Below are 14,350 nucleotides of genomic sequence, written 5' to 3'. Positions count from 1 at the left end.
CGGATACCTATCTGACCCTCAAGCTATTTCACCACCCCTCTCCATCATGTGACTTACGAATGGGGGGGGGGGGGGGGGCTTATCTACTGGATATTACTTTGGATGCCCTGGGTAAGCGAACATCCTCTGTTTTCCTTGGTAGTGTTTAGACCACCTAATTTTAGTAGCTCAAAGAGAGCTTTTCTCTCTATGATTGACTGAATTTAATTTTATATCTTGACTCTGGTCCCTAAATACATGTGTGTTCCGGATAGAGAGCCATCAACGACTTGTCTGTTGAAGTTGAAGAACAGAAGGTTATTAGTTAAGGTGAAGTTAAAATATCAATAGAAAGAAAAGAGTATTGAGTGGTAAAGGTTATTTTTTTAATGAGCAGTGATCTTTTGTATTTTTTGTAATTTTTTTTTGTGTTTTTTAGTCCTTCTGTTATTGCGTTGTTAGGGTGGCTTGTGGTTACCTCAGGTTATCAAGCGATTGTTTGGCCGTCTGTATACTGTCCTCACGTTTGGATCGTAGTCTGTCAACGCTCTTAGTGTTTGGATCGGATTGTGACTAAGGTTGTTAATGATTTCATGTGCACGTTCTTCACTCATTTTCAGGACTCTCTTTTGTTGAGAATCCCTAAATAAGAACTTTAAAGGTACGTATCTACGAAGATTGAGAGCCTTCCTAATTATAAAGTTTTGCACGATTTGAATTTTCATCTGATTTGGCTTGCACGTGTGACCCCATGCCGCTGAGGCATATGTAGGGTTGGCAGAATTATAGCATTTGCAATTTTGATCTTTGTTTTGAACTTTAGTCTACTTTTTTACCCTATTAGTGACGAGAGTAGGAGTAGACTACTAGGAAGCTTGGCCTTATGTACCGTTTGGTTGATATGCTCGGTGAATGTTAGTTTTTTATCTAACGTATTACCAAGGTATTTGGAATTATTTGCCCATTCAATTGGAGTATTGTTAGGTTGCACCTTTTTTGTACATGACAACCTGAGTCCGGGTTGTCCGGGTTGATCGCGATTTTCTACTTAATACACTAGAATTGCATACGGTTAAGTGTCGCTTGTAAGTATCTCGCTGTCAGGTCAAGATCGCTACTACTAGCTACTATTGCAGTGTCGTTAAAGTACAGGCTCGGTATCGGTCGTGAAAATTGTGTATAGGTAGGGCGACAACAACGCTCCCTGTGGCACTCCGGCCTCTATGTTTCCGACCTTAAATAGTGTTGGTTCTATGCAAACTTAGAACCTTTTGTTGGCCAGGTAAGACGAGAGAAAATATGTCATCGCTTCGCTATATCCAAATTAGTTTGTATTTCATGTATTTCATACAGCAAGCCTTCGTACCAGACTCTGTCAAAGGCTTTGCTGTCATCAAGAAAATGGCTGCTATATATTTCCTCTCCCTTAACTCTTTTAAGATGTATTCACCTAGTCTCAATAATTGTAGTTTGTATGCATGCACTTTTGAATCCGAACTGCGCTTCTGCTATTGTCCCTATCATCTCGAACTCCTCTTTTAACCTAACTAAGATAACTCGCTCTGTAATTTTGCTTATTGCTGGTAGGAAGCAAATGGGCTGAAAAAAATGTACTGAACTAAATTATAGCATGACTATCTGGATGCTTTAAACACATATGTCTTGTAAGGTTTAAAGTTGACCACTTGAGAAAATTATATATTTGGTTTTTATATGATCTCTGCTGACCCGACTGACCCTACTGATAGATACCCGACTGACCCTACTGTAACACTATTATGTGGTAGACTGCCTGACCTTATTACCCAATTTCTTAATTCCTGGCATATTCCTAATTTATTAGAATATTGGGAATTTTCTGGTACAAATTCAAATACAGTCGTGTCATGTTTACATGGAACTAGAGTATTTAATTGAAGAGTTTCATTTAGCAAACAATCATTTGAATTTAAAATATTAGGAGTGCCTAAAGAATTATGACTGGTTTCACAGCCAACACTTACATCTGTAATTAAATTATCAGTATCATTTTTTACATTAGCATTTTCATAGTTTACCTTAGTTAGCAGTTTTTCACTATTTAAGTCCTTACAAATTATTTCCCTACGTTTCTTTAGCCTCCTATAAAATTGTCTTTTGCCTACAACAGCTTTATATGGCATCATCAGTTCTATTCAATTTGATCTGTTCCAACTTGTAGTGCTTAGGAGCCCGTTTTAACCAAGTTTTCATACAGTCTTCTATACTTCTGGTAGTTGAACCTGGTATGGCTAGTTTTACAGAATCTGTAAAAATTATTACATGAAATATATGTAATCACATACATTTATTTAGTCACCCTTACCAACGATCACTTTTTTAAGTATATTGTTGTTAAAGGCCTTTTTATTATTCCTTGATCCCAAAAAGCTCCTATTTTTAGCTACTTTATCAGCCAAACAACATCTTAATGCTGAATTGGTAGCAGATACTACACTATTTTTATCTAATGTGCCCAGATACTTGCTCTAAAAATAAAATAGTTTAATAAATATAACAGTTGACATTATAAAAGTTTTACCAAGGATATACAATTGGCTTCATTTTCAGATAGAAAATTTTCCAAAATTTGAAAGTCTTCAAAAGTGTAAATTGGTAAAATTACAGGAACATTGGGCTTTAAAACGGAAGACTGTTCAATCAGTGGTCTATTTTTCAAAAGAGACAAGATTTCCTTATTTTGTTCAATTATCAGCGCTAAATGTGACACCAGCTTAGTCTGAAAACCTGTAAAAAGATAGATATATTGAGCAATCAATAAATGGCCATCTTCAACAATTAACCCTGAACTACCGAAGTGGACTAAAGTTTCATAATTACTTCAGCAAATACAAGGTTATATACTGCAAATAGTACCTAATTAACATCTACTTACTACTTTGAGACTCTGCATTGCTTTCAAGGTTTCTTTCAACATTTACTGAAGTGACTGGGGTATCACAAGACGTTCCTGTATTACACAATGTACCATAACTAATACACGAACTTGTGGAGCTTCTTGGGGTGTGTGAAGAGGTATCCTGAACAGCTGAAAACATAAAGCCTTTATAACTTATAACCATAAACAATATGTAACTATTTACCTTTACAAATTTTCGGTGGTCGTGGTAATGAATCCTCTTCAGATTCAGTGTCACTATAAATGAACCGGCGTGGTTTGATTCTCTGTCTTTTCTTCTCTGAATTTACCTCATCGACTTCTGACTGTAGATCTGATGTAACTTCAGCTACTTTTGCCTTGACCTGAGCTTCTTCAAAGCTATCTTCAGAATATTTTATAAAAATTAGCAGATCCCAACAGATAAATTAATTTGAAACAAGGTTTTTATTTTTTTTTTTTCAAAATAATTATACTTGTATACATACCATAGTATCTAAAAATACGTTTCACCGTAAATAACTGCCAATCTTCTGTGCAACTATCCCCTTTCTTTACTGCTTTATCGTAAAGCGCTTGAGTTTTATAAGGAGGCCAATATACTTCCTTTTTTCTTGGAGTGAGCCAGTTCTGGTGCACCACAGCAACAGAACCTCCCTCTTTCTCATCAAACTCTATTAATACGAAAGACATATAACTATGTACATATATAAGCCTAAAATAAAACGAGGGAAAATTTATAATAAATAATAAAGTTATAATCAGAGACAAGTCATCTGTTGTCTCTGTTATAATCATTCTTCTTCGTTAGGACTAGGAGGGAAGGCTTGGAAGTACGTCATCACCGCGCGCGATTTGAAAATTAGACTCAACAAAGGCTCAACATAAATTATATTAAGTCCTGTCATATTTTTAAATAAAAAAAATAGCTTCTAAGTAGTAGTAGGATTGAAATAGGTAGGCTAAATGTTTTTAAAAGCGAGATCAAAAACTTTTTGTTAATATTGGTATTATTTACGTTACTTTTACGTGAAATACACCTAATTTTTCGACGTCCATATAACACAGTGAGGAAAATTCAAGCAATACGTATCTAACCAACACGGTTCTAAAGTTTTGTTTTCCAAAATATTCCTCAAAATTTAACTGAAGGAAGTTATTTCGCTTTCGTGATTTTTACGTGAAATAAACGTAGCTTTGCAATGTAACCGACATTTACAACTATTATAAAAAACATGTACTATATTTTGCATTAAGATTTTATATTTATTCTAATGTCAAACATGTATAAAAGAAGCAGTAATATATAGGTGAATGATTTGGCACTGAAATACGTTTTTTTTTTTCGTCTTAAATCACCGAGTTATGTATTCGTTGAAATTCGCCGTAAATTTAACGTAATCATCACGTAACTGGGCTCAAGTCTGTTTGCTGGGTACATCGAAGGATACCCATTTTCAATTATCACAGATCATCAAAGTCTACGATACTTACAAACAATGGAAAACCCTACAGGTAGAATAGCTAGATGGGCAATGCTGCTGCAACAATTTGACTTCGATGTCATTTACAGAAAGGGCTCCCAGAACGTCCTGGCCGACGCGCTCTCTAGAGAACCAGTAGATCTGGTTTGCATAATAAACGTAGAAGATGTAGAACCCGACGAATGGTACAATAAAGCTTTAAATAAAATCCAGACAAATCCGCAACTATTTCCAGACTACTCTATCAAAGATGGACTTCTCTATCGACACTTCTGGGACAAATACGATTTAAAAGAGACAGAGGTATCCAACCCCTGGAAACTATGCATCCCAAACCACAAGAGACAACAACTCCTGGCAGAAAACCACGAGCAACCGACCGCAGGACATCTAGGAATAGCCAAAACAATAACCCGCCTAGCTAGAAAATACTACTGGCCAGGGATGTTTAAAGACGCCGCAAAGTTCGTCAGGAACTGCAAGAACTGTCAGAAATTTAAGCCGCAACAAAGCTTAACTCCAGGCCGCATGCAATCTACACAAATTCCGCCATATCCATGGCACACCGTTTCAACCGACATCATAGGACCCCTTCCAACATCCAGCAAAGGAAACAAATATATAATGACATTCCAGGACACCTTTTCAAAATGGGTCGAAGCCATACCGATCAGAACAGCAACGGCAAAATCAGTCTGTCAGAACTTAAAAGATAAAATCATTATGAGATTCGGATCACCCAAAGAGCTAATATCAGACAACGCAAGAACATACGATAACAGGGAAGTACGAAAGTTGCTAGACGAATTCCAGATTTCTAAAAGAAACATTCCGCCATATTCACCCCAGAATAATCCAGTAGAAAGAACAAACAGAGTAATCAAAACAATGATAGCTCAGTTCTGCGATAATAACCATAAGAAATGGGACACGAGCCTTCCAGAACTACTATTCGCATATAATACAGCTAAACACGATTCAACGGGTTTCTCCCCAGCCTTCCTGAACTTTGGACACGAACTAGAAATTCCAAGTAAAGTCGTAAAAACCCCAAACGACACACAACATACCGATCAAAACATAAAATGGCATAAACTACGAGAAACATTTGAACTAGTAAGTACAAACCTGGCAAAAGCTTTTACAACTCAAAGCCATTACTACAACTTACGACGAAGAGAGTGGAAACCCACAACAAACGACAAAGTCATGAAAAGGGAATACCAACTCTCAAATGCCGCCAAAAATTTTAACGCCAAATTAGCACCGAAATTTTCAGGCCCATATACTATAACAAAAGTGTGTTCTAATGTAATATTCAAATTAAAACACGACGATAAAAACCGTACAATAGCAGCTCATATCAGAGACCTAAAACCCGCATTTACCGATTTCCCTACTCCTTAATCAGTCCAAGCACTTACAGTCAACACCAAGTAGTGACAGTATATTTTAATACAGTTTACCAGTAACCTTCAAATATAATGTCAGACACGTTAGAAATATATTACAGTGACATAGAAATGGACGGCACAGTTACGCCGCCACCATACACCGTTCCAGAATTAATATCACCATTGGGGAACACACCAAAACCTAACACCCCGGGCAAAGGCTGCGAGCCCCTGATAAAGGCCATTTCCAAATTTAAAAACCTTTTCGATGAACCAACCATGGGCATCACAAAAATTCAGAAAGTCCAGTCAATTCCAGTGTCAATCCCGCTGCTTTCACTAATTCCGCCGCAGCATAAAGGAAAAAAATACAGACTGAGACTCCCGAACCGGGTGCTGAGGATAAAAACCAATAATTGAAGCCCCACGAAGGAAGACGTTTTTTTTTAAGAGAGAGGAAGAAGATTTTTTTTAAGAAGACGATATTTATTTTTTTTTTTAGGGCGGACATTTTTTATTTCGATGTATTGTAAATTTTTTTAGGGTAACCAAGTACCTTGGCAAGGAATAAAAATAAAAAATTTTGTTCCAAAATTTTTTTTTCCAGGAAGAGGGGGTGTAACGATGAGTCCAAGCCATCACCGTTAAACCAGCGTGCGCGCAAACCAACCCATGAAGTAGGAATGTATCGACAGTAGAAAGGGCAAAACTAATTACCAAGCTCCGCTATATAAACCGCAACATTTCCTCATAGAGAGAGAATCGACAGGTGTTGACTGAAGGTTCTCTTCTTCCCTACCCTGGCTTGTGGACGTGTTGAGTTCACAAGTTGTTCCGTCCCATACCGCCGTTACCCGAAGAGCGTGTTGAGCTCTTCACTACCCGTACTCTGAAGCAGTCGTGTTGAGACTGTCGAGGAGTGTCCTATTAACCCGAATCACTTAAGGGACGTGTTGAGTTCCTTTCCTTTCTTTGTACCTATCGTCCGCTGTTATTAAATCGATACAACGTTCCCGTAAAATTTCAAATACACACTCGCTTGCCGATAAGACTAATTTCATATGACAAGGTCAAACTTAATTTGGATAAATAGGCCAGGTACTGAGAAGACTAAACCAAATTGTAAATATGTACATAAGATTTTTGTCAATTTAATTTAAGGAATACAATAAAGTTTTATTTTTATTTTGAACTCTGTCTCTGACTGTCTAAAAACTACCCGGATAGTGACTCCCACGAGAGGACATCACACAATAAAGCAAAAATGTGAATAAAATAATTTAATTAATAGTGATTATTTAATCTAAAGTTTTAAATTATTAACCAAGAATAATTTCTACTATGATTTGAGGAGTTTCATACACTCTTGTCACGGAATAATTATCAATCCTTCGTGGATTAGAGGTAAGAATTCGACACTGCGACACAGACGTCGCAGACGATTAGAGTTCAAAACCCACATGTGGTTTTCTTTATTTTTTTTTTTTTGATAATTTGAAATTATGCAGAGATCGTTTTGCTTTGAATCACTAAACATTTATGTCAGTCGTTACTAGTATTAGAAGTGTTTAAAGTTAAACATAAATATCTTATTGAAAAAACAGTATCGTCTACTTTCGAAAATAAAGTAAAAATTCTTCAAAATTAAAAGAACGTTTAAAGAATGTTTAAATAAGTAGAAATTCTACAAAAATAAAAAAAATATTGTAAATAAATGTATTTACAATATGTTCAAATAAGCCCTCATTAGCAACAGAACAATAACTCAATCTATTATAAAAGTTTCGTGTAACATTAGTTAATGTTTCTGGACTAATACCTCTCATTGAATCAGAGATCTTTTCTCTTAATTCTTGGAGAGAATTAGGCCTATCGTCTTCAATTCCATATAGTTTGGATTTGATATAACCCCACATAAAAAAATCACAAGGTGCAAGATCAGGTGATCTTGCAGGCCAAAAAATATCTCCCTGGCCACTAATTAATCGATTAGAAAAAGTCGCACTGACATATTCACTGACGATGCGAGAATTATGTGCAGGACAACCATCGTGTTGAAACCATATGGAATCGAAAGTTATTGGTAAATTACGAAGGGCTGGGACAATTTGATTTTGCAGAAGTTCCAGTCAACATACCGTCTATAAAAAATGGACCAATGACATGATTCCCTATTATGCCTCCACAAACATTTACTTTTCGAGGACGCGGGGTACGAGCGACATAAATCTGACGAGGATTTCCTCGAGACCAATACCGAGCATTCATTGAATTGTGACGGCCATGCAATGAAAACGTACCTTCATCGGTGAACAAAACGTTCTCTAAAAAATGTTCATCTTCATGTGGCATTTCCATTGCAGTTTGACAAAATTCTAAACGTCTATATTGATCCCCAGGGAATTGTTCGTTGGATTTGTGAAGTTTATGGGGACAATATCCATGTCTTTTCAAAATTTTACCTACTCTAAATCTTGAAATTCCATATTGTTCTCCGAGACGAGATGTTGATTGGGTAGGGTTTTGCTCAATACTTGCACAAACCAAAGTGTCCCTTAGTTCAAAATCTGGATTTACCTCCCTTCAATGTTGTCAATTGTTTTGAAAATCATTACCTATATAGAGGAATTGATAGTAACACTGAGAATTTAGTGATGGATTTGACATTAAACAGTCTTCACCGGATTATTTTGCTTTCACAACTGAAGACTGTAAAACTGGAATTGAATTTGAATTATTTTGTATTTCTATTTTATAACATTGGAATAAGAATAAATTGTAAATAATAAGTTTTTCGAAAACTTGTTACCTAATATGTATCATATTTTCTATTATTTTTTCATTGAGTAAAACAAAAATTTTATCCTTGGTGTGAATTGAACCCCAATCATCTTGACAATAGATCACGTCTCTAACTATTACACCAATTCCACATACAATAATTGTTTTCGGACGGAACATACCTACCTTTAGTTAAGTCAAATATTTCAGTTGAGTTATTTTTATTATTAAATAAACTTAAGGATTTATAATTTAAAATCGCTACTAATTAATGTTTTTTACTATAATATATCTTAATTTATTCAATCATTTATTCTAACATCAGAAATTATTAAAATAAAGTATTTTCGAGGTCATCCGTATAATTATGACCGAAGTCAAATAGCCACGTCAAGAACTAGCTTTATCTCGTACTATCTCACAACTTAATCTGTCTTCTATCCTTTCCGCTATTTTGCCGGGTGGTAAGAAACTCCTCACTGTATATGCTTCATGCTTGGTCAAATGACCCCATGAAAATGTCCCATGGCCTTGTAGTCTATAACTATATTTTACTGTATATTTTCATTATGTACAAATTTGACCCATTGCCTCTTATTTCTAGGCAATGCCTAGTCCTTGCATCTGTCCATGTTGTTTCCCTTTTTTCGATAATATTTTCTTGGGTTCTATTTTATGTTTGTCGTGGTCTACCTTTCTTCCTTGCTCTTTGTGTTTTTGTCTGCCAAATTTCTTTCACCGGTTTTGTATTCTCCATTCTCTGAAGATGATCCCACCAACTGAGTTGCCTTCTTTTTATATATTCTTGTAATTTAAGACCTATTTATGAATTTATTTCTCATGTCATAGTATAGGTTCATCGTTTTCTAAATTCTATTATTAATATCTGTTTCCTGTTTTCCATTGTCTTTTAATTCTACTCCTTAGTGTTAAAAGTTTCGTGCTTGTTCTCTATTTACTTCTTCTATTTTGATATTTATCCTTTCTTCTTCTTCATTTTCTCCTCTCAATATAACTCTTGTTTTATTTTTATTAATTGGCATTCTATATTTTTTTAGTACTTCATTCCATATTTCTATATTTCTTTGTAGTTGTTTATCATTTTCGGCTAATATGACAACTTCGTCAGCGAATGCTCCTTTTGGTATATTCTACTCTTCTTAAATTTTTATAACTCACTTGAATTTTTTTCACTTTTACGTTACATGCCATAATTATCTCATCAATGTATATTATAAATAGCGTTGGACTTCATCCTTGTTCTTGTGTCAGACTCTGGTTTGTAGTAAATGGTTTTGATGTTCTGTTTTGACTTATGAGATAGTTGATATTGCTATCGTAGTTATTCTTAATTACCCTTATCATTTTGTTATTAATACCTTTCTCTTCTAACATGTCCCATAATTGTTGTCTTGGTATCATGTCAAAAGCCTTTTTAAGGTCTATATACGATACATTCATCTTTTTTATGTTGCTGATATTTTTATAATATTTGCTTGATGGTAAATATATGATCATGGGTGCTTCTGCCTTTTCTGACTCCGCTTTGTGATTCATCAAGTGTGCTGTCAAGTTTTTCGGTTATTCTTGTGTTAAATATTTTTTCCTATATTTTTATTGGCAGTACTTAAGAGTTTTTTTTTCTCTGTAATGTTACAATACGTTCTATCCCCTTTTTTGATAAATCGGTAATCTCTGAACCTTCTGCCAGTTAATTTGTATCTGTTCTTCTCTCCATTATGGTATTAAATATCTTTTGGATTCATCTTTAGTGTCTTTAGTGTCTTTAGTATCTTCAGTATCTTCAGTATCTTCAGTATCTTTAGTAACTCATAAAAATCATTTCACTAGTTAGTCTATGATACCCCGGTGCCTTCTCATTTTTCATTTCTGAGATAGCGTTTCGCAGCTCCTTTATGGTTATTGGATCTACAGTATTATCTGCTATTCTTTAATTCAACAGAATATTTAATTTTTGATAGAAGTGTGTTTGTAGCATCTATTAGAAATATTCTCTATATCTGTTTATTATTATATTTTGGTTTGTGAGAAGTTCGCCAGTTTTGTACTTTATTTTTTTCTGTCTTGAATTTGTCCTTTTCTCATTGATTTAAATACTCTATAGAACAATTTCTGTTTATTTTTACTGTTTATTTCCATCTTTTGTCCAAATATCTCCACTTGTGGTTTCTTGTTTTTGTAACAAATTCGTATACTAATCTTCTATATTTTTTTAATAGCTTTCTCTGCCAATTCGTCCGAGAGTTGACCCCTAAAAATAATAGGAACAAGCTGAATTTTGCACAGAATATTAAATTTGGGACCCCAAAAAATATGCAAAAACGTTTACCACTTTGACCTCCGGGCTTCCCCCTAAAACTCCCTTCGCAGGGGGGTAAAAACAAAAAAAAAGAATCGATTTACCAAGAATCTGTACACCGTAGAAAAAAATGTTTCGAATAAAATATGTAGCTGGGATAATTTTAAACAAAAATATTGATAAGCATTTTTTGTAGAATGAACCGTTCTCTAAGAAACAACACTTGAAGCGACCGTCGATTTTGCATGTCAGTTACGCGCCAGAAATCAATGTTCAATAAAATTTGTATCAGCTCAACGGTAAACATTCGATATCTTTTGTTCCAAATGTCCTATCAACAAAACTCAAGACGCATTTTAAAGACTAGGATTTTTGGCATTTTTTACGATTCTCGTAAGATCAATAAAATTGATCACTTTCATTGACCAGTTGTAGTAAAATTTCCATTTTTAGAGATCAATCTTTAGAACTTATGACATAAAATTTCAATTTTGAGTTGTGGTAATTGAAATGAAATATGAATAAAAACCACAGAATTTAATGTTTTACATTACAAACAATCATACGTCACGGGAAATGCAATTAAGAAGACGGTTTTGGGTGTAGTTGATTACAGAAGTGTTGTTCTTTTGAAAAACGTACTATAATTATAGTACGTATTATAGTGTAATTTGAAAAAAAAGTTTTAAATGTTTTAGATCGCTTGTTGTGTGAAAGTTCCAGCGTTTTTTAAGCTTATTTCGAATGCTTCACATTTGTTGCCTAAACTTAAAACTAAAATTTCATGCTATAGGTTTTAAAGGCTGTAGTAATCGAAAATTTATAGTGACCAGTCAATAAAAGGAATCGATTGTATTGATCTCGTGAGAATCAGAAAAAATCGAAAAATCGCGCCACGTTTATTTATTTAACACCTGTATAAAATCGAGTTTATTTGCGTCAAACTACAAAAACTTCAAACACAAGCTGAACTCTTTACCTTTAAAGTAATATAGGTCGCTTGAATCAAAATATATCGAATTTTTACCGTCGAGCTGATATAAATTTTAATGAACATTGATTAATCAAGTAATCGAGCGCGTAACTGACATGCAAAATCGATGGTCGTTTCAAGCATTGTTTCTAAAAGAACGGTTCATTCTACACAAAAAATGCTTATAAAAATTTTTATTGGAAATTATCTCAGCTACCCTTTTTATTTGAAACATATTTTTCTACAGTGTACAGATTCTTGATAAATTGATTTTTTTGCGTTTTTACTCCCCTGCGAGGGCGGTTTTAGGGGAAGTTTGAGCGTGAAAGTGGTAACTGTTTTTGCATCTTTTTAATGTCCCAAAATTAATATACTCGGCAAAATTTGGCTTGTCAGTATGATTTTTAGAGGTTCAGTGGCATTTTGTCTTTGACGACTGGAGTAATCTGAGCATGTTTCATTTTGTAAATTTATTTCCAAGCATTTTTCTTTCTTTCAATTTGTTGTTTCACGTCTTCATTCCACTACGCAGCTTGCTTTCTTTTATTGCTCTTCTTACTTGTTGCACGTACTTATGTCGCTGTATTTATTAAAACCTCTTTGAAGTAGTTCCATAGTTGTTCTACGTTTCGACACTTTTCTTTAGTAAGTACTCCTAGCTTTTGATTTATGGCCATCTGGTACTTCTCAGTATTTTTTTATTTCTGAATTTATATAACTTAATAGTTTCATATTCTTGTTTCTTTTCTTGCACTGTATTATTGTTATTATTATCTGACTCATTTTGTTTTATTTTCAATAACACTAAATACAATAGTGGTGACTTTCTATTTCTAGACCCCTTCTAACTTTTGTGTCTATTACTTTTCTTATGTTATTTTTTTTTTACTAGCATGTATTCCATTTTTAATTTCTCTTATCTACGTTTAACTTCTCTTGTGTACTTGTGGATATTTTTGTCTTCAAAAAATATATTAGTTATTACTAAATTGTGAATCATACAGAAGTTTAGCATTATTATGCCACTTTCAGTTCGTGCTGTTTCTTCATATTTTCCTAATGCCTCTTTATATTCCTGGTTATTTACGTCTATTTTGCTATTAAAGTCGCCTACTAAATATATATATTCTCTTTTTCTTGTTATGTTACCAACGCTAATTCTTCCCTGAATTTATCCTTATTATAACTTGAGTCGTCATCGTTTGGGCTAAATACATTTATTATCGTTTTTAAATTTTGGCTTTTTTCTTTCATCTCAACTAATAGTGTTCTTTATGATCAGGTTTCCCTGGTCTAGGTGTGCACTATTCATCCCACCCCTGCCGCTGCTCTCTTGTTTTTTTTATTTCACTATATATAAATACATGATCATTTTCATGTGTCACCACTATCTGATACATCTTATGATACAGATCAACTATCTCGAATCTAAGTTGCCAGAGAAGTGACAATTAAGTAAGATAGTATCACTCAGTGGATGTTAATATATTTAACTAGTAACAAAATTATTAAAGCACCCTTTTAATTCAACGAAATCCTTAAATCTCATTTTAGGCGAGACTGATTTCTTTATTATTGAAATATATATCGCCATTATTTAATAGTCTAATTGCATTGTTTAAATAGGACTAGTTAGACAATCCTTATGGAACAAACGTTTGACTTTTAGTCTGCCGTTATGTGGCGGCCTCTAGTCATAAATTTAAAAAACTATTAACAGAAACTTAATTCTTTGCAGGATTCTATTCGAGTATATTTTTACCTGTCTCATAATTAATGCAAACCTGTACACGGATGCCAGATTCTGAAGAAAATATAAGACTTTAATAAAATGCTTATTGTTATTATCGTTGTATGCGTCTAGTGAAAGATAACTTGACTATTTCGAGCAAATATTTCAAATTGTTTTTATACTTTGAGACTTGCTAAATCTAAATCGGTTAGTAATCTATTTAAATGAAGGAGGTAAATGCTGCCTTAAATTTTTATTAGTTTACCAGATATTTAATTTGGTTATATGATTTGCTAGAAAAGGATAAAATATTTAATTGAAATAGACTCGATTGCTATCGTCTTAGAACACTAATGCGGAGATTTATTTTTTAGTAAAAAAAGTAGTTAAAAAAAAGTTAGTAAAAAAAAATCTTTTTAAACAATGGTTTTATGTATGTCGTGAGAAAATTAAATTTTCAATCTTTTAATCTTTATCTCTTTTGAAACAAATAAACACATCGATATGCCACAACAAGAGGCAACACATATTTAGGGAAAAATTAATCTATGTGTTGGAATGAAAGGAATAATAATTAACAACACTTTAATAAATAGTATTCTTTATTTTATTTATTTATGTATTTTATAATATAAACACCATTTTTGTATTTCTGTTTACATAAATGAGAATGTTTTTTTCAATCAACTCGCTCGATTTGAGCTGTTTATTAATGAAACAATTTTAAATGACAAAGCAAAAATTAAATTCGCATTATTTTAATAGTTATA

At 33.7% G+C, this 14,350-nt stretch overlaps 2 protein-coding genes across 3 annotated transcripts in view; one reads left to right on the top strand and one right to left on the bottom strand.

Moving 5' to 3' along the window:
• Positions 1-14,350, top strand: part of LOC140452589 (uncharacterized) — a 40,410-nt gene that overhangs the window by 13,028 nt on the left and 13,032 nt on the right. The gene's annotated exons all lie outside the window — the stretch shown is intronic.
• On the bottom strand, positions 2,525-3,589 carry LOC140452928 (uncharacterized). The gene is made up of 4 exons (XM_072547250.1): positions 3,385-3,589; positions 3,102-3,281; positions 2,894-3,046; positions 2,525-2,745 (listed from the first exon to the last, which is right to left on the bottom strand). Exons 1-4 carry the CDS (start codon positions 3,587-3,589, stop codon positions 2,525-2,527), a joined length of 759 nt encoding a protein of 252 aa, XP_072403351.1.

The sequence above is a fragment of the Diabrotica undecimpunctata genome, chromosome 11 (assembly GCF_040954645.1).
Source record: "Diabrotica undecimpunctata isolate CICGRU chromosome 11, icDiaUnde3, whole genome shotgun sequence".
Classification (NCBI taxonomy): Eukaryota; Metazoa; Arthropoda; class Insecta; order Coleoptera; family Chrysomelidae; genus Diabrotica; species Diabrotica undecimpunctata.
This window is presented reverse-complemented; position numbering and strand designations above follow the sequence as displayed.

Coding starts and splice junctions, on each gene's coding strand:
- LOC140452928 (XM_072547250.1), bottom strand. CDS start 3,589: ATGTCTTTCGTATTAATAGAGTTTGATGAGAAAGAGGGAGGTTCTGTT. Junction 3,282..3,384: donor ACGTATTTTTAGATACTATG/GTATGTATACAA, acceptor AATATTCTGAAG/ATAGCTTTGAAGAAGCTCAG. Junction 3,047..3,101: donor ACCACCGAAAATTTGTAAAG/GTAAATAGTTAC, acceptor TTATGTTTTCAG/CTGTTCAGGATACCTCTTCA.